Source organism: Mandrillus leucophaeus, unplaced genomic scaffold (genome assembly GCF_000951045.1).
Source record: "Mandrillus leucophaeus isolate KB7577 unplaced genomic scaffold, Mleu.le_1.0 Scaffold46, whole genome shotgun sequence".
In the NCBI taxonomy this organism is placed as follows: domain Eukaryota; kingdom Metazoa; phylum Chordata; class Mammalia; order Primates; family Cercopithecidae; genus Mandrillus; species Mandrillus leucophaeus.
This window is the reverse complement of record NW_012104920.1, coordinates 3,590,344-3,609,936: the sequence shown is the minus strand read 5'-3', so window position 1 is coordinate 3,609,936 and position 19,593 is coordinate 3,590,344. Positions and strand designations below refer to the sequence as shown.

The following is a 19,593-nucleotide window of genomic DNA, read 5'->3' as shown; positions in this document are numbered from 1 at the left end:
TCCTCCCACCCCAGCCTCCTGAGTAGCTGGAACTACAGGTGTACACCACCATGCCTAGCTAATTCTTTAATTTTTTTTGCTTTTTTTTTAGAGATGGGGTCTCACTATGTTGCCCAGGCTGGTCTCAGACTCCTGGGCTCAAGTCATCCTCCTGCTTCTGCGTCCCAAAGTGTCGGGATTACAGGTGTGAGCCACTGCACCCGGCCACTAAGGTGTTTGAATATCCATTTTGCTGAATCTGAGTGCTGGGACTCTGTATCGTTATACGATTCAGTAAGTGTTGGTTCCAGGAAGCCAACAGTTTTGATGCCTGAGGGATATCACTGTGGTTTCCAGCCATGTCATCTGGTTGAACTCCTGAGTGGGTGGGCAGGGGGAGGGGGTGAGAATGGGGAGAGACCCCACTCAGGTGGCTGTGTGAAGTGTTCGTGTTCCCACAGGCAGCACAGAGAGGAGCAAGGGTGACAAAACTGAGGGAACTCACTTCCTCTTGGAGGGAGGGTTGTGTGGAGAGCAGAGGTCTGTGTGTGCTGAAGGAGATGGGTGGGTGGGGGAACGAAGGACCCGAAGGACAAGGCCAGCTTCATGGGCGTTTGGCCTGTACAGTCACACAGATGTGTTTCAAAAAGATATGTCCAGACAAGAGTGGAATGCGGGAAAATCTTGCTCCCCATCTCCATAACCCCCCCTCGGCCCCTCAAAGGAGGCCACAACACCCTCTCCCAGGAGATCATCGTTCTATACTCCCTTTCAGCCCATAATTACCACCACCTTCCTCCCTATCCTTCCCTCTTGTTTACCTTGGAGAGCCACAAAGTGAGGGAGGTGCACAGCTTCCACGGCTCCGGGCTCAGCCTTGAGGTCCAACAGAGGCCCTGCCACCATCCAGCTGTGCTGTGGGTTGATCTCACCCAGGAACTGGTCCCACACACAGAATTCAATCTCAGTGGTCACCGCTTCTCTCACCACAAAGCAGAGACCCGTGTTGGGCCAGCGGTAGGAGCCAGCTACAGGGAAGTGAACTCTGGGAAGAAGAGGGAGAAGCAGACACTTACTGCACGAACTCACTGAGCACCTGCTGGATGCCAGACCCCATGCAGGGGCTTGCGGATACGGTACAGGGGCTTCAAGCCCAGACTTTAGAATCAGACGGACTTGCATTTTAGTCCTGGCTCTTCTGCTCTTGACTGTGGATCCCTGAGCAAGTCATTTAACCTTCCTGTTTTTGGTTTCCTCATCTGTCAGTAAGAGTAATTGTAGCTCCCATCTCCTAGTTGTGAGAATAAGTGACTCAATGCATGCTCACAGCTTAGTACACGCCTGGGAGCAGTGAACTGTTTCTACTATGTTGATGATGGCAATGATGGTGATGATGAAATAACAAGTGTTCATATATGTAAAGGGCCTATTTACCAATAATTAATAACAATATATGTGCTAAGATTTCTATCTATCCTTATCTATTTATCTATTTCTGTCTGTCTATATCTATCTCTATCATCTCTATCTATATCTATCATCTATCTATATCTCTCTATCTCTATATCTATCTCTCTCTATCTCTATCTCTATCTATCTAATTTATATCTCTATCTCTATCTATCTCTATCTATCTCTCTCTCTCTCTCTCTCTCTCTCTCTTTGGAAATATGGTCTCACTCAGTTGCCCAGGCTGGAGCACAGTGGCCTGATCTTGGCTCCCTGCAGCCTGGAAATCCCTGGCTTAGGCGACTCTCCCACCTCAGCTCCCTGAGTAGCTAGGACTACAGGCACAAGTCACCATGCCCAGCTAATTTTTTTGGTCATTTTTGTAGACACAAGGTTTTGCCATGTTGTCCAGGCTGGCCTTGAACTCCTGGACTCAAGTGATCCTCCTGCCTCGGTCTCTTAAAGTGCTGGGATTACAGGCATGAGCCACTGTGCCTGGCCATATGTGCTAATATTAATGCTAAACCCTCAGAATTGGAAACAACACGTTTACAGAGATCTGAAGTGAAGTGATTTTCCCAAGGCTCCTCATGTGGGTTAATAGTGGGTCCCGGGATGCCCCAGCTTCTGTAGGTGTGAGTTGGGAGTGATGCTGTCTCCTGGTTGAGATGATGTTTGTGGCAGTGTTTGGTAAGTGGTAACATGTTATATAAGAGATAATGACTATAGACAATTACTACTAGTGCAACTGTAAGCCCTGGGAGGGCAGGGCTGCCATATTCATCTTAGGGTTCCCAGCTACTAGTACAGTCCTTAGCTCATTAGCAGCTGTTAATAAAACAGGAACATACAGATTAAGAGAGTTGGTGAGATTTAAGAAACATAACAAACAAAATACAATGAGTGGACCTTGTTTGGATCCTGATAAGAACACACCAACTGGCCAGGTGCGGTGGCTCACACCTGTAATCCCAGCACTTTGGGAGGCTGAGGAGGGTGGATTGTCTGAGGTCAGGAGTTCGAGACCAGCCTGTCCAATATGGTGAAACCTCGTCTCTACTAAAAATACAAAAATTTTTATTTTTCACATGTGGTGGCATGTGACTGTAGTCCCAGCTACTAGAGAGGCTGAGGTAGAGAATCACTTGAACCTGGGAGGTGGAGGTTGTAGTGAGCCAGGATTGTGCCATTGCACTCCAGCCTGGGCGACAGAGCGAGACTCCGTCTCAAGACCAAACCAAACCAAACCAAACCAAACCACCAACTTTAAGAACACGTTTTAGACAATTGAGCAATTCGAATATGGATTGGGGATTACATGAAATCAAAGATTTATTGTCGGCTTTGTGAGATGTGATATTGGCATGGTAGTTATGTTATGGAAGAAAGGGTTTTTATTTTTATTTTTTGAGATGTGTAATGAAATATTTAAGGGTAAAATCACCTGACATCTTGGATTTAAAATATTGTAACGATAACAAAGAGGGGGAAAGTGAACAGCTGAAATGAATTTGGCAAAACAGTGGCTGAAGCTGGGTAACGGGTACATGGAAGCTCCTTGTACTCTCTATTTTTGTGTATGTTAGACAATTTTAAGTTTCATAAGAAAACAACTTTTTCCATCATGAAAAGCACACACCCGGTGTTTCAGCCCTGTCTCTGCCTGTTGTCTGGGCAAGAGGAGGGGACCCAGTGGCGAGTATGGGTTGGGGGGAACTGACTGTCTGTGGGGACCCAGGATGGGCAGTGGGGTGGGGGAGGCCAGCCTGGGACCAGCAGAACCCCTCACTCACCGGTACAGGCTCCTTTCTTCGTCAACTACCTCGGTAGCCACAGGCCCCGTGGGGCCCCAGAAGTCATCGTCAGTCCCCAAAGGCGTATCCTGGTCCCCTAGAGAGGCAGGTGAAGGCAGGCACAAGGGTTCCACCTGTTCTACCTCTGGGGAGCTTCCCTCTGAAACAGCAAGGCAGCGGTCAGCTCCAGATTCTCCCGCCTGGCCTCCCCCAGCCCCTATGGTTATACTGTAAGGGGCCCTTCCCAAGGCTGGCCTGCCTGGACCATGGCAGGGAGTGTGTCTGCAGCTTCTGCTCCTGCTCCCTGGCTGCCTGCCTGCTCTCTGGGGAGCCCCACTCCAATGCCTCCAGCCCAGCCTCCGCCCATCTCCCCTTCCCCACTGGAACAGAAGTGCCACACTTCCCAGCATGCCCAGGTGGGCAGGTTGAGAGAGGAACATGGTTCAAAAGATGAAAGGGGCCAGGCACTGTGGCTCTTGCCTGTAATCCCAGCACTTTGGGAGGCCGTGGCAGGAGGATTGCTCCAGTCCAGGGGTTTCGGATCAGCCTGAGCAACATGGGAAGACTCAGTTTCTATAGAAAAAAGAAAAATATCAGCCAGGCATGGTGGTGAGCGTCTGCAGTCCCAGTTCTACTCAGGAGGCTGAGGTGGGAGTATTGTTTGAGCTCGGGAGGTTGAGGCTGCAGTGAGCCGTGAACATGCCACTGCACTCCAGCCTGAGCAATAGAGTGAGACCCTGTTTTTTTTTTTTTTTTTTAAGATGGCAGGGCCAAGATGGAGATGTGATTCCCAGGCCTTGGCAGTCAAGAATGGGAGGCTGGACCCCGATTCAGGGTTTGATACATGCCATAGACGTTCTGGAGAGGGGCAGCACCCACCGGTGGGTGCAGGAGAGAGAGAAATAGAAATCCAGTCAGTTTCTAGAAGTGGGAGCTCTCTCGTCAGGGTAGCACCTTCTTAGGGAGGAAACCTGCCCTGTCCCACATCAGGGGCAGAGGGATGGAGGGAATGACCTCCCACAGCTGGCCTCCCCCAACCCCTGTCATGATGCCCCCAGCCTCGCCCCTTCAAACTACCTGATCCGAGTCTCTGCCGCTTGAGTGAGGACGTGCTATTACTCGTCTCTCCTGTACCCAGGCCCTCATGAGGGATCATCCCAGTTGGTTTCCTGGACAAAGAATTGTTCATTCTGCCTGAGATCCTGGAGGAAGCGAGGGCTGCCTACATGACATTCCCACTAAAAATTCAACTCCTCCTTGGGCCAGGTGCAGTGGCTCACGTCTGTAATCCCAGCACTTGGGGAGGCCGGGATGGGTGGATAGCTTGAGCTCAGGAGCTCGAGACCAGCCTGGGTAACACAGTGAGACCTCCCCACCTCATCTCTGCCAAAAATACAAAAATTAGCTGGGCATGGTGGCATGCACCTGTATCCCAGCTCCTTGGAAGGCTGAAGTGGGAAGATCACTTGAGCCCAGGAGACAGAGGTTGCAGTGAGCTGAGATTGTGCCACTGCATTCCAGTCTGGGTGACAGATCCAGATCCTGTCTCAGGCAAAACAAAACAAACACAAAAACTCCATCCGAATTTGAACTAAATCCTGTGGTTCTTCTGTGGTCCCTGTCTCTGAGCAGCCTCCATCCACTCATGCACCCAGGCTAGAAGTGGGGTGTCATCCCAACTCCCTCTGCGCCCACCCTAAGAGCCGATCACCTTGACAGCACCTCCCAAATAGCTCTTGTTTCTATTCTCTTCTCTCCAGCTCCGTGACCTCCACTCGAGTCCCAGGCCCTGGCCTCCGTGGCTCGCACCACTGCAGCATCCTCGGAAACAGTAGTGGCTGAAACGTGGTGGGTCACGCCTGTAATCCCAGCACTTTGGGAGGCTGAGGCAGGCAGATCACAGGGTCAGGAACTTGAGACCAGCCTGGCCAACATGCTGAAAACCCGTCTCTACTAAAAATACAAAAATTAGCTGGGTGTGGTGGCGGGCACCTGTAGTCCCAGCTACTCTGGAGGCTGAGGCAGGAGAATGGCTTGAACCTGGGAGGCAGAGGTTGCAGTGAGCCGAGATCATGCCATTGCACTCCAGCCTGGGTGACAGAGTGAGACTCTGTCTCAAATACCACACAGATTCCTGGGCCCCACCCCGGAGATTCTGGTTCAGTGGGTCTGGAGTGCGGCCTGAGAATTTGCAGTTCTATCGAGCTCCCGGTGAGGGTGATGCCGACGCTGCTGGTCCACGGACCACACTTTGAGTAGCTGCTCCTGAGGCCTGGCCTCCCATTCCTCCAGGGGGCTAAACTCTTCTCTCTCAGAGCCTCTACTTCTGCCTGGACTCCACCCCTTCCCAGGCCCAGCCAACCTGTCCTGTCTTTCAGAGCTCAGCCCAGCTCCTCTTGACCAGGTCAAATAGGCCCACTGGTACACGCACTGACCCCAGGTGCATTTGCGCAGACACTTGTGGGATCACCCGTGCCTGTCTCCCTGCTGGACTAAGCTCCTGGAGGCTGGGCCGTATCTTTTTTGTTCACTGCTACATCCTCAGATCCCAAAATAGTGCCTGACACATAGTGAGTCTGCAGGGAATGTTTGTTCTATGAATGAATGACTCCTCTTAAACCTAGGAGCTCCTTTCCTTCCATTTCAGGGGAGCCACTGCAGCCAGGAACCTGGGGACAGATGTCCTTCATGGTCAGGTGGAAAGGCACCCACCTGGGAGAATGCGGGAGCTGCAGCGGATTCCTCGGGGAAGGGAAGATGGACTTCCCTGGCCCCGGGGCTTGCCCCTCAAGTCAGAGGTGTGTGTGGTGGTGGTGGTGGTGGTGGTGAGGGCGGTGGGTGACGGTGATGGCGAGGGTGGTCTTTTTCCCAGGGCACGGGCTCTCTGTCTTTGTCTCCCTCTTGTGGTCATTGCTTTCATTGTTCCAAACCTTCTCTGTTTTTCACGGAAGGATTGCTGGACTAGAGGCCATTTGGTATCATGCTGTGCTGGGTCCAGGGGATTCGCTGGCTCACCCACCCACTGACTTTTTCTTGTTCTTTTTTTTTTCTTTTTGAGATGTTGTCTCGCTCTGTCGCCAAGGTTGGACTGCAGTGGTGTGATCTCGGCTCACTGCAACCTCTGCCTCCCGAGTTCAAGTGATTCTCCTGCCTCAGCCTCCTGAGCAGCTGGGATTACAGGCACCCACCACCACGCCCAGCTAATTTTTGTATTTTTAGTAGAGACAGGGTTTCACCATGTTGGTCAGGCTGGTCTGGATTTCCTGACCTTGTGATCAGCCTGCCTTGGCCTCCCAAAGTGCTGGGATTACAGGTGTGAACCACCGTGCCCGGCCTTTTTTTTTGAGATGCAGTCTTGCTCTGTCGCCCAGACTGGAGTGCAGTGGCGCGATCTCGGCTCACTGCAGCCTCCACCTCCCGGGTTCAAGCGATTCTCATACCTCGGCCTCCTGAGTAGCTGGGACCACAGGCACCCGCCACCACGCCTGGCTAATTTTTTAGTCCACTTACTTTTTCATGTTCTCCTCTCCTTGTTTGTCTAACGTAAGAGTTGAAGGGGGGCGGTGGTTGATTCTATTTGCACTGACAAGCGCACCTCGCTCTGGCTGCTGCAGTTCCTCGGTTTCTCCCTGGCCGTGTTGGTCTCTCACCCCAAGGCTCTTTCCCTGTCTCCTGCTCAGCCCTGGGCCTGGATCAGCCAGAGGGAGTTCTGGGGCCACCCCTTACCATCTGCTGAAGATGAGCAGCTCAGGCTTCTTCTGCTCCAGGGCCCTCAGCTCCTGCCTCATCTCATCGCTCAGAGTCGCCTGGTCCAGCCTGAAAGCACAAAGGGAGCCGGGTCCTCCTGGGATCTCCCATGTTGTCCCCAGGTCCCCAGGGCCCAGAATCCCGGGACCTGCCACCTTCTGGAGGAGCGGCCACAGGGTGTGTTCCCTGGGAGCCGGGCTCTGAGGAGGAGGGTACCGTGAGGAGATTCACTAGGGTGTGTTCCTGGGTCAATGCCAGGGCAAGGGCAGGGAGGGAATCGGGGAGACGTGGGCTGTGAGGCAGTCTCCATGGAGGCCTCAGCCGACTCTGGGAGATGATCCTTTAGAGCTGTTTAAAGGAGTTGGGCTGAGGGGCTGGGCCTTTCTACTGCGACACTGGCCCGTCATCAGATGTGGTCCTCCCCAGGAAGGAGACGTGGCCTTGGGTGAGGTGGCTCTCACTGGCAGAAGCTGTCTCTGTAGCCGGCTGCCAGGGATTTCCCCATGGCCTCAAAATCCCAGGCCTGGGTCCTGGGATTCTCTTCCCAGTGGTCGGAGGTTTTGCTGGGAAGAGAGAGTCCTGGTTCCGTCCTCCCAGGCCTTGTGACCTGGGGTTTCTGCCAGATGTGGGATGCTGATAGTCTTCTCTGGGTCTCTGTCCTCCATCTGTCACGTAGGAGGAATCAATCCTGCCCTGCCTGTTCTGAGGCCCAGACGAGGAGGAGGTGAAAAAACCCTGCCTCCTGCGAAGGGCTCCGCACGCGTTCCCCTACTGCTGTTACAGCTGTTCTGCCCCTGGGGAGGAGCGCAGCCCTTGAAGTAGAAGGTTCTTCTTCTCAACTAACTCCTGGCTCCAGGAGGGAAGGAGGTGGACACCTACTCAGGACTCCAGAGGGTAAACCCCCTCGGAAGCAGCCCAGGTTTGACGGGTAAGTGTTGAGCTGGGGCCTGAAGCCACATCTGCCTGCCACGGCCAAGCTCTGGAGAGAGGCTCTTCGGCGTAAGGGAGGTGGTGATAGCCAAAAATCTCAGTGGGGAGCAGCAGACTGGGGTGCAAAGGTGCTGCCCCCTCGGATGGAGCTCCCATGGTTGTAAATGGCCAGTGTCAGCTACAGGAGAACCCAAATGTAGACTATTTATTTCCGTTATTCTGCCTTGACCACTTCTTTAGGTTTGGGAGGCCTGGCTGAGGAAGGCCCGAGGCCCAGGCTTCCCGGACCCGCTCTGAGAAGGCTCTGGATGTGGGGGTTTGGAGCCCCCGTCTGCTCCCTGAGCACATGGCAGGGCCCCTGGCAGGAGCCACAGGTAAGTGTCAAGACAGAAGCCACCTGTGGGCTTGCTCCCAGGAGGTGGAGGGGAGTGGAAGTGGCCCAGAGATGGCGTGGGGGTGGCTCCTCGGGGAAGGGTGAGAATCTCTGGGGCCTATGGGATGGGAAATGAGGGCTGGGGGCTCACTCCAATCCGGCTGCTCAGGGTCCTTCAGCTCTCCAGGGTTCAAGTGCCTCTTTGTTCCAGGCCTTTCCCTACATCATCCCTTGGCCTGGACTACTCTCCCCAACTTGGCCTGGCTCCCTATTCCTCCTTCAGACCTCAGCCTGACGTCGCTTTCTCAGGGAAGTCCTCCCTGGCCTTCCCTGAGAATGGGATTTTGATCAAATCCCATCCTCCTTCAATATTACATTCTCATAATACCCTGTACTTTCCTTTCTTAGCACTCCACAGAGCTCATAAATACAGACTTGTGCATTTACAGGTGACCAATGTCCATCTCCTCCCCACTAGAGTGGAAGCTTCAGGAGGGCAGGGCCCATGTCTGTTTGCTCACTATTGTACCCCAGGGCCTGGCCTGGTGCTTACACGTAGGAGGCACTCAGTGAATGAATGAATGAGTAAATGAATGAATGAAGTGCTGCCCTGGAGTGAGGGGAACCTGGGAGTCCCTTACAGTATGCAACCTCAGTAACAGTTATCATTTGATCATGCCTGACTCTCTTCCCAGCACTGCCCTTGTTTTTATTTGATTGATTAATTAATTAATTAAATTTTGAGACTGAGTCTCACTCTGTTGCCCAGACTAGAGTGCAGTGCTGTGATCTAAGCTCACTGCAACCTCCGCCTCCCGGGTTCAAGTGATTCTCCTGCCTCAGTCCCCAGAGTAGCTGGGGGTTACAGGTGCACACCACCATGCCCGGTTAATTTTTATATTTTTAGTAGAGATGGGGTTTCACCATGTTGGCCAGGCTGGTCTCGAACTTCTGACCTCAAGTGATCCACCTGCCTTGGCCTCCCAAAGTGCTGGGATTACAGGCATGAGCCACCATGCCCTGCCTGTCCTTGTTTTTATACACATTTTGTTTCATTACAATCCATGAGGTGGGTATGATACTCCCATTCCACAGATGAAGAAACAGAGTCCCAGAGAATTTGGTGACTTGTCTGAGTTACACAGTGTAAGCTGTAGAGCTGGTAAGAAACTTGGGTTGACTATGCATTTATCAGTCCTTCCTTTTTCCATGCCCTGTCCGACACCCCCACATCCCTCTTCCCTGCCCTCTGCCCAGAAGGGACCTCCAGGGCCTTACCCCAGGCGTGTGAGTTGGCAGGCAGGATGCCTCAGCCCCTCACACAGCAGTCGCACACCAGTGTCGCCCAGGTTGTTCTGCTGCAGGTCTAGCTCCATCAGGAAGGGGCTGGCGCTGAGCACAGAGGCCAGGTCCTGGCAGCAGCCAGACGTGAGGCCACAGCTGACCAGCCTGCAGGAAAGATACACAGCAGCCCAGGTCACTGTCCTGAGGGTTTGCTCTTCAGGGTAACTAGGGTCTGATCTTCCTTCCTAGCATCTGTAGCCTTTTGAGGGTCTGGGATGACAAGCAGAGAAGATACAAACTTTCCTGGTTTGCAGTAACCTGAGAGATTTTCACTTTCCTCTTACAGCCACGGAACCCCTCAGGATGCCGGCACCCACCCTTTCTCAATCCTGTGTGATTCACCTGATCCTGTTCCCTCACTCTGTCCACACTGATGAGTAACTTACTCAATGTCCCATTTGTACACCTGGGTCTAACTGTTTTCTCTTTCCTTTTTCTTTTTGAGATGAAATCTCACTCTGTGGCCCAGGCTGGCGTGCAGTGGCGCAATCTCAGTTCATTGCAACCTCCACCTCCTGGATTCAAGCAATTCTCCTGCCTCAGCCTCCTGAGTAGCTGGGATTACAGGCGTGCACCACCATGCCTGGCTACTTTTTGTATTTTTAGTAGAGATGTGATTTCACCATGTTGGCCAGGCTGGTCTTGAACTTCTGGCCTCAGGTGATTGGCCCTCTTCGGCCTCCCAAAGTGTTGGGATTACAGGCTTGAGCCACCGTGACCAGCCAACCTGGGTCTCATTGTTAACCACATCATCCCTGCTAAACACCCAGAGCCAGCTGACATAGATAGGATGCTTTGGTGGGTTTCAATATTAAGGGCATCTACAGTCCAGGAGGAAAATGAGGGAGCTCATATGAGGTTAGAAGAGGGGGGTATGAAGGCTTCATCTAGAACTGAGGACCTATCCTGGGCTCCTCACCACACATTGGGGTCTGGAGCGTACACTGTCCCAGGACAGGGCCACGTTGCTACCCGCATGCTGTGCTGAGCAGTGCCACAGCTCTCCAGCCTGCCTAGTATTATCCAGGTGAATGAGTCTGCCTCCCCCGTAGCTGAGCTGCAGGCCCCGTGGAATCCAGGTCGGGGTTTCTTGGCTGGCTGCTGTGGGGCCAAGGGAGCCTGGGTTCTTGCTGTTCATGGGCCAGGAATCACAGGGAAGGGATCGGTGGCTCATCTAGGAGGAGGAGCAAGGCTGGAGGGGCAGGCTGTTTCTGCTGTCTTTCCAGATAAAGTTCTTCTCTCGCCCTTGCAATGTGAGTCGTTACAGAGATGCACTTGGCAGGGGCTGATAACAGGTCACTTGGAGATGAGGCTCACTGTGGCCCATTTAATCTTGATAAACATGTACCCCTTGATTAGTGGGGCCTCTATTTTGTTGTTTTGAAATGGAGTCTTGCTCTGTCACCCAGGCTGGAGTGAAGTGGCACAATCTCTGCTCACTGCAACCTTTGCCTCCCGGGTTCAAGTGATTCTCCTGCCTCAGCCCCCTGAGTAGCTGGGGTTACAGGTGCACACCACCATGCCCAGGTAATTTTGTAGTTTTAGTAGAGATGGGGTTTCAACATGTTGGCCAGGCTGGCCTCGAACTCCTGACCTCAAGCGATCCACCCACATCGACCTCCCAGAGTGCTGAGATTACAGGCGTGAGCTACCGCCTTGTTTTTATACACATTTTAAATCATTACCATCCATGAGGTGGGTATGATACTCCCATTCCACAGATGAAGAAACAGAGTCCCAGAGAATTTGGTGACTTGTCTAAGTCACATGGTGTAAGATGTAGAGCTGGTAAGAAACTTGGGTTGACTATGCATTTATCAGTCCTTTTTCCTTCCCCTGTCCAACACCCCCACAACCCTCTTCCCTGCCCTCTGCCCAGAAGGGACCTCCAGGGCCTTACCCCAGGCGTGTGAGTTGGCAGGCAGGATGCCTGAGCCCCTCACACAGCAGTCGCACACCAGTGTCGCCCAGGTTGTTCTGCTGCAGGTCTAGCTCCATCAGGATGGGGCTGGTGCTGAGCATACAGGCCAGGTCCAGGCAGAACCCAGATGTGAGGCCACAGCTGACCAGCCTGCAGGAAAGATACACAGCAGCCCAGGTCATTGTCCTGAGGGCTCGCTCTTCAGGGTAACTAGGGTCTGATCTTCCTTCATAGCATCTGTGGCCTTTTGAGGGTCTGGGGTGACAAGCAGAGAAGATACAAACTAACCTGAGATTTTCACTTTCCTCTTGCAGCCACGGAACCCCTCAGGATGCCAGCACCCACCCTTTCTCAATCCTGTGTGGTTCACCTGATCCTGTCCCCTCACTCTGTCCACACTGATGAGTAACTTAGTCAATGTCCCCCTTGTACACCTGGGTCTGTCTTCTCTTTCCTTTTTCGTTTTTTTTGAGATGAGGTCTCGCTCTGTGTCCCAGGCCTCCTGAAGTGCTGGGGTTACAGGTGTGAGCCACCGCACCCGGCCAGGAGGGCCTTTTTAGAGGGCAAAATGAGCAACATACCCTTTTCCCAGCAGTTCTGTTTTTTGAAAGTTAAGCTACAGATAATATGCTGGGTCTCAGGACACACGGGGGGATGGTAACTGCTGCACTGTTTACAGCGAACACTGGAGACAAGCTGGCTGCTCATAACAGGTGGTGGACAAAAATGATGGCACGTCCGTGTAGTGAAATTCCACGCTGTGATTAAAAAGAACGATGTGACTTTGTATGTACTGATGTGGGACCGTCTCCAGCATATATTTTAACCGATAAAGCAAAGTGCAGGGCAGAGTTTGTGCTGTGCTAGCATTTATGCCAGAAAAGGGCTATGTATCTGCTGTATGTTGTATATATGTGGGCTCTCTCTGGGGGATCCCCTGTCTGGGGATCCTTTGCTCTTGGGGTCTCAGCCCTGCTTCTAGAACTGTTGGCTGCCCCAGCTGGGTCTGCTGAGACCCAGCTGCAGTCCAAGCTTGTAAATGTCACAAAGCGTTACAGGGCCTTTGCTAAGACAGGGGACTGGGAAAATGGAAAACCAGGCTTTGACGTCAGACCTGGCTTCAAATCCTGGTGCAGCTACTTCCTGGCTATGTGGCCTTGGGAAAATAATGAACCTCTCCGAGACCCAATCTTGTCTTCTGTAGATGTAGCGAGGATTCAATCTTACAAGTGTTACCGAGTTCCTAGCCGACCAGGGATCACTGACCCCTGATGTTAGGATGGGATCCGCGTTGTCTCCCCTTCCCATCAACTCTGATCAGGGTTACTGAATGGGGAAGCAGGCAGTGGCCCTGGGAAAGGGAGAGGTTTGGCCTTGGGAAGAAGGAAGGGACGTGTGATGTGTGAACAAGGATCTCGCAAGGTGTAAACAAGGATCTTTCAGGGCTTGGGCAGAAACAAAAGAAGACCCGGAAGGCAGCTCCCTGAGCAGGTGCACAGAGGGGTATGTGTAACTTTGTACATGGAGGGAGGAGGCCCAGCAGGACCAGGAGAGGGAACTATTCACTCTTGTTTCTTTTTTCTTTTCTTTTTTGAGAAGAAGTCTCGCTCTGTTGCCCAGGCTGGAGTGTAATGATGTGATTTCAGCTCACTGCAATGCCCACCTTCTGTGTTCAAGTGATTCTCCTGCCTCAGGCTCCCTGAGTACCTGGGATTACAGGTTCCCACCATCACGCCTGGCTACTTTTTGTATTTTTAGTAGAGACAAGGTTTCACCATGTTGGCCAGGCTGGTCTCGAACTCCTGACCTCAAGTGATCCGCCTGCCTCGACCTCCCAAAGTGCTGGGATGACAGGCATGAGCCACTGCGCCCGGACTTGTTTCTACATGGTAGGGGGGTATGGCTCTGTCCCCTCGGATGAGATAGAAAATCGAATTCATGGACACCAGTGATTTCAGCTCTCCATGGCAGAACCCCAGAATGCCAAGTAAGAGGACCTGTTACTGGGCAGATCACAGCTGGTGGGAACAGGAGAGGGATAGAAAAACATTGCTGCAATCCTCATAGCTCTATGCAGTGGGCACTATTATCATCCTCCTCTGTGGCAGTCTGTGAAAATGGCCACAAGTTCTGCCCCCTGTCCCCACCTTGCATTCATGCCCCTTGACTCAACTTGGCTTCTCTTGCTGTATTTGGAGCCTGGAGGCCTGCTCCCTCCGTCCAAGGGTGGACGAGCTTCCTCCTGAGCCTCTACTCCCTGGCTGAGATCCTGCAGGCTCCTCCCACTCCCACAAAGCAGGTCTCACCTTCTCTCTGCCCTTACCCTCCACCTGCCTCATGGTGGCAGGTGGTTCCCTCCACCTCCCCCTGCCCACCAAGAACAATTACTGCAGTCGCTGTAGCGTGCAGCGCGGCCAACTCAGTCTCTGGCAAAGGTGTCTGGCTCCAGCATCCGTGAGCACATTGAAGCTCAGGTCCAGCACGGTCAGGTTCTGGTTGACTCTCAGCCCAGAGGCCAGGTCCTTGCAGTCCTCAGCTGTGAGGCCACAGCTGGCCAACCTGTGGAAGACACACACCCCCGGTCTTGAGGTTACTCACCTGTTGATTCAACAAACACCCATACGCACCCATTGATCACCTACTATGCGCCAGGCCTGTGAGCCAGGCAGAGGTTTAGAAAACCCTCCCAGGCCCCAGAAATGCACAGGGTACTTGGGGATAGACATAGAAACACATCATAGTTTTTCGATCCTTTTTGATTAAAAACCCTCCAATTTCCCCACCTTACTCAGAGTACAATTCAAGCTCCGTTTCCTGGTCTACAGGGCCCTGAGGACTTGGATCCTCATAATCTCTGTCCTCACCTTTTTTTTTTTTTTTTTTTTTTGAGACGGAGTCTCACTCTGTCGCCCAGGCTGGAGTGCAGTGGCGCAATCTCGGCTTACTGCAAGCTCCGCCTCCCGGGTTCACGCCATTCTCCTGCCTCAGCCTCCCGAGTAGCTGGGACTACAGGCACCCGCCACAACACCTGGCTAATTTTTTGTATTTTTAGTAGAGACGGGGTTTCACTGTGTTAGCCAGGATGGTCTCAATCTCCTGACCTCGTGATTCACCCGCCTCGGCCTCCCAAAGTGCTGGGATTACAGGCGTGAGCCACCGCGCCCAGCCCTCGCCTCTAATCTCTTTCAGCTCCATCCTCACTGCCCTTCTCTCTATTCCTTCCACACCCCAGGCACAGTTCCACCTAAGTCCTCTGCATCTGCTGCTTCTGCTGCTGCTTCTGCCCGGAATAATCTTCTGGCACTGATAACTCATGGTTTGCTCCTCCACTTGCATCAGGTCTTTGCTCAGAAGGAAGTCGCTTTGGTGACATCTTGCCTCATCTCTTCACTTAAAATTGAACACCTACCCCCAGACTCCCTGCTCCTTTCTGCTTTACTTTTCTCTACAGCTCATGTCACTCACAATATATTTTACTTACTTATTTGGCTTCTTGTCCTCCCTCCCAACTAGAATGTGAGCTCCTGGAGGAAGGAATTTTGCCCATTTCCCTCCTTTCCCTCTCTCCCTCCCTCCCTCCCTCTCCCTCCCTTCCTCCCTTCCTTCCTCTCTTCCTGTTTCTCTCTCCTTCCTTCCTCTCTTCCTGTTTCTCTCTTCTTCCTTCCTTCCTTCTTCTCTTCCTGTTTCTCTCTCCTTCCTTCCTGTTTCTCTCTCCTTCCTTCCTTTCTCTCTCTCCCTTCCTTCTTTCCTTTCTCTCCCTTCCTTCCTCTTTCTTTTTTCTCTCCTTCCTTCCCTCCCTCCTTACCTTCCTCCCTCGCTCTCTTCCTCTCTTTCTCTTTCCCTCCCTCCCTCCCTCCCTCCCTTCCTTCCTTACTTCGTGTGAGATGCAGTCTTGCTCTGTCACCCAGGCTGGAGTGCAGTGGTATGATCTCGGCTCACTGCAACCTCCATTCCCTGGGTTCAAGGGATTCTCCTGCCTCAGCCTCCTGAGTAGCTGGGACTACAGGTGCCAGCCACCACGCCTGGCTAATTTTTGTATTTTTAATAGAGACAGGGTTTCACCATGTTGGCCAGGCTGGTCTTGAACTCCTGATCTCAGGTGATCCACCCACCTCAGCCTCCCGAAGTGTTAGGATTACAGGCATGAGCCACCGTGCCCAGCCCCGTTTTCATTACTAGTCATATCCCAGTGCCCAGAGCAGGGTCTAGCGTACAGTAGGTGCTTAGTAAGTATGTAGTAAATAAATGAATGAAATAGCATCAAAAGAGGGGCATGTCAGGTACAGCTGAAGGCAGAGGAATGAGTGATTGCCAAGGCAGGGAGGAAAAGGTGAGCCTTAAATGAGGGGTTCACTGAGGTGAGGGTGGAGGCAGGGGCACGTGTGGCTGGTAGGGCAGATGTGAATTCACAGCAGGCAGTTCATATAGTGATGTTGGCATAAAGGCTACTCAGGTAGAGAGAAAGTTTGAGGGTAAAGCTGGAAAATATCAAGACAGTGGTAGGTCTCGGATGTCATTATAAAAGACCTATTTTCCTGTGGTAGTGATGAGTCCATGAAAGTTCTTGAGGACAGCAGTGACCTGGTCTCTACATTGCTTTAGAACAATCCCTGAGGGAGGCTGTAGTGAGCTGAGATCGTGCCACTGCACTCCAGCCTGGGTAACAGAGCGGGACTCTGTCTCAAAAAAAAAAAAAAAAAAGCAAGATCCCTGAGGGAGTGGAGGTGGCTGGGTGGGGAAAGGTGGGAGGCAAGGGCAGGGAGGATGAGCAATGGGGTCAGAGTAGCAACTTCGGGAGATGCCTCGAGTAGACCCTGTGGCACTCAGTGGAGTCCAGGGAGGCCTCTAGGTTGGATTCAGAGTAGAAGCTGCTGTCACTTACTGAGAAGGTAGATGTGAGAACAGTGTCAGTTTCATCGGTGTACGACCAGGGTGGTTGCACAGGGCCCTGTGCTCAGAAGGACCCGGAACTAACAGGGGTGTGAGAAGGACCCTTCTAGATTAGGGGGTTAATGCTCTGTGGTGGCCATCAAAATTTCTTAAGGCCAATTTTGTCCTTAAATTTGTGTCTCGTAGGTGAAGTCTGATGGGACCATGGGGCCTCAGCTCATAGGTGATGCCACCTCCCTCCTTTGCTCGGGGTGAAACAGTTCTTGGCCATCCTGCATTTGAGTGTTGTAGGACCCCCACTCAACCTGCCCTCAGCCCAGTGATTACTGCCACCCTTTATCTCTGGTGGGGGCTTGGATCAGGCATGGGTAGGTTGAGGTGGGGCATCCTGGGGTAGGGCCGGTGGCAGCCTTTCTCGATGTGGGTTGGCAGCATCATGGCACATTTGGTGATTTGGTGGGGGCCAGTCTCCCCCACCACTGATCCGGACAGGTAATGCATCCTGGCAATACCCTGGAGGGTCTCCCATCTGCTTTAGGCTGGGGTGGTGGCCCATGGGAAGGACAGATGTCTGGCTTGACATTTTACCCACTGTGGGCCATGGTGCCTGGGTCTGGTGACTTGTGGGAGAGGCAGCCTGCATCTGGTGGGCCATGTGCACATGCTCAGCTGTGGGGAGGCTTCCAGGCACCTTTGAGGGTCTGGACAATCACTGCTAGTGTCCCAGTGCCCAAGGGAACGCATCGTTAAATAGCAAATAAAAGACACTGGGATAGGTTGAGAGAGAAACTATGGAAGAAAGAAAAAGCTCTGTATCTTAGTACCTTTAACAGCACTTTCGTCCTGACTTTTGAGCTAGGACACTGCATTTTCATTTTGTACTGGGTCCGGAAAATGATGCAGTTGGTTCTGAGAGGAGGAGCAGTTTGTTTTTAGGGAGGAGAGTCTAGGTAAGAATATGCTGAGTTTCAGGAGCCTCTGGGACATCCCCTCCAAAATCCCTGTCTCTCCTTGCTCTCACAAGACCTACTTTTCCCCTTTGTTTTTCTCTGACTTCCTTCTGGACCTTCCTATCCAACCAGGAATCCAAGGTCAGCTGTATTAAACACACATCCTGGCAAGGTGCGGTGACTCCTGCCTGTAATCCCAGCACTTTTGGAGGCCAAGGGAGGAGGATGGCTTGTGTCCAGGAGTTTGAGGCTGCACTGAGTCATGATCACACCACTGCACTCCAGCTTGGGTGTGACGGAGCGAAACCCCAATTCCCCCCGTCTCTCTTACACACAGACACACACAGACACACACACAGATACAGATACACACACAGACACACAAGGCACACGCAGACAGGCACACACACAGACACAGACACACACACACAGACACACACATAGACACACAGACACATATACAGACACACATACAGACACACACATACAGACACACACGACATGACTCAGTATGTAGCATTGTAGAGCACTTGGCATTTTAGAGTGCACCAGGCCCTTGGCAATGTCTCCTTGGACAATCGCTGTCTTCCTTCTCTGCTCCCAACCCTGAGCTGCAGAGTGTGGCCCAAGAAAGTCCAGACACAGCTGGCAGATGTGGCTCTGTGCTCACCGCCTGTGGCTGGCATCTCACAGCTGAGGGCCTACTTCCCAGATGGCTGTCTCCTGCCAGCTCACTCTCTCCCTGGGTGGTTAGTTTTACCTACCTGGCTTATCTGATTTCCTGCTTGTTGACAAGCTCATTTTCACTGGGCATGTTCCTGCCCCCAGGACTCATCTCAGCATAAACAAATGCATCTCTCTTGGGGCTTTATTCATTTTTGAACAACTTACCATTACAAGCTGTGCTGTGTAGACTTCCCTCCTCCAGTCCTACCCATTCCCAAGCCCCAGTGAAGACACTTGGTATTGGACCTCTGTGAGGAGGCTGACGCCATCTGACCCTGGGCAGTAGTGACCCCAGTGGGCAGGTGAAGGGCACAGGCTTTGGGGCTAGAGAGAGACACGGGTTCAAATCTTGCCTCTGTCAGTTACAAGTTGAAGACCATGGCAGATGTCTTTATCAAGTTTCAGTTCACTCATCAATATCATGGATCTGCCATGTCTATTGTACCAGCTGGCTGCAAAGATCCAAGGAGATCATGTATGCCACATTCTTAGGGAAGCCCCTGGCAGAAGGTTAGTGCTTAAAGGATGCTGCTGCTGTGGAAACCAAAACCCTCAATGTCCCTCCGCCTCTCCGTCCTCAGCTGCCTGTGTCATCACATAGTCCTTTCTCTTCTGCCCCAGAGGAGGCCAAGGGTCCACCCTCACGTGTCTGATTCCACACCCTCTGTCCGGTCTCTCCCCTGACCTTGCTCTTTCCAGCATTCCTTTTTTGAGCTCTCCACCCCCACTCCCACCAATTTCTCCTTTGTCTGTGTAATGTGCTCAACTTTACATGCCATTAGTGAAAAAACCCTAGAATTCTTGACACCAGCTTACTCAATGTATTTCAAGATAAATCCAAAAGTGAAATAAGCCAGACATAGAAAGAAAAACACCACATGGTCTCACTTGTGGGTGAAATGTTAAAAAAGTAAAATACATACAAAGGAAGAATAAATGGTGGTTACCAGGGGTGAGGAGGGGGAGGAAATGGGGAGATGTGGGTAAATAAAAACATAGAAATACAATCATTAGTTAGGGCTTTGCTTGTGGGTCTTGGGTAGTCCGGCATCCAAGCGTGTGTAAGACTGTGCGTTCTTCCGTGTGGAGACGTTTTTACTGTGGGAAATAGTCACATCTGCCTGATCCAGATTTGGTAATCTTAGGCCACTTTTCTTTCTTTTTATGGTGCTACCCCCAGTGAGCCAGAATTAATCAGGCCCCAGCTTACCTCATACAGAGGAGGCAGGTGTTGGTGCTGGGTCATGCCCTCACTGAGTTGTGTCCAGCTCTCCCAGTGCTAACTATGTGAATTTGGAAAGTTGTTAATTTCTCTGAGCCTCTTAGGACAACTTAGGCACTAAGTACATAGCATACGTGATCCTAAGTATATAGCATACATGTCCTAAGTACATAGCATACATGACCCTAAGTACCTAGCATACGTGACCCTAAGTACATAGCATACATGTCGTAAGTATATAGCATACGTGACCCTAAGTACATAGCATA

At 52.0% G+C, this 19,593-nt stretch overlaps 1 protein-coding gene across 1 annotated transcript in view; it reads right to left on the bottom strand.

Annotated features, from left to right (window-relative positions):
- NLRP1 (NLR family, pyrin domain containing 1) overlaps nt 1-19,593 on the bottom strand; it is a 54,426-nt gene that overhangs the window by 12,226 nt on the left and 22,607 nt on the right. Inside the window, exons 7-13 of the mRNA XM_011994673.1 lie at nt 13,925-14,095; nt 9,550-9,720; nt 6,948-7,037; nt 4,299-4,390; nt 3,717-3,794; nt 3,222-3,381; nt 801-1,024 (exon numbers count right to left, since the gene is read on the bottom strand). Of these exons, the coding sequence (XP_011850063.1) occupies nt 801-1,024; nt 3,222-3,381; nt 3,717-3,794; nt 4,299-4,390; nt 6,948-7,037; nt 9,550-9,720; nt 13,925-14,095 (986 nt within the window). The remainder of the gene's footprint in view (nt 1-800; nt 1,025-3,221; nt 3,382-3,716; nt 3,795-4,298; nt 4,391-6,947; nt 7,038-9,549; nt 9,721-13,924; nt 14,096-19,593) is intronic.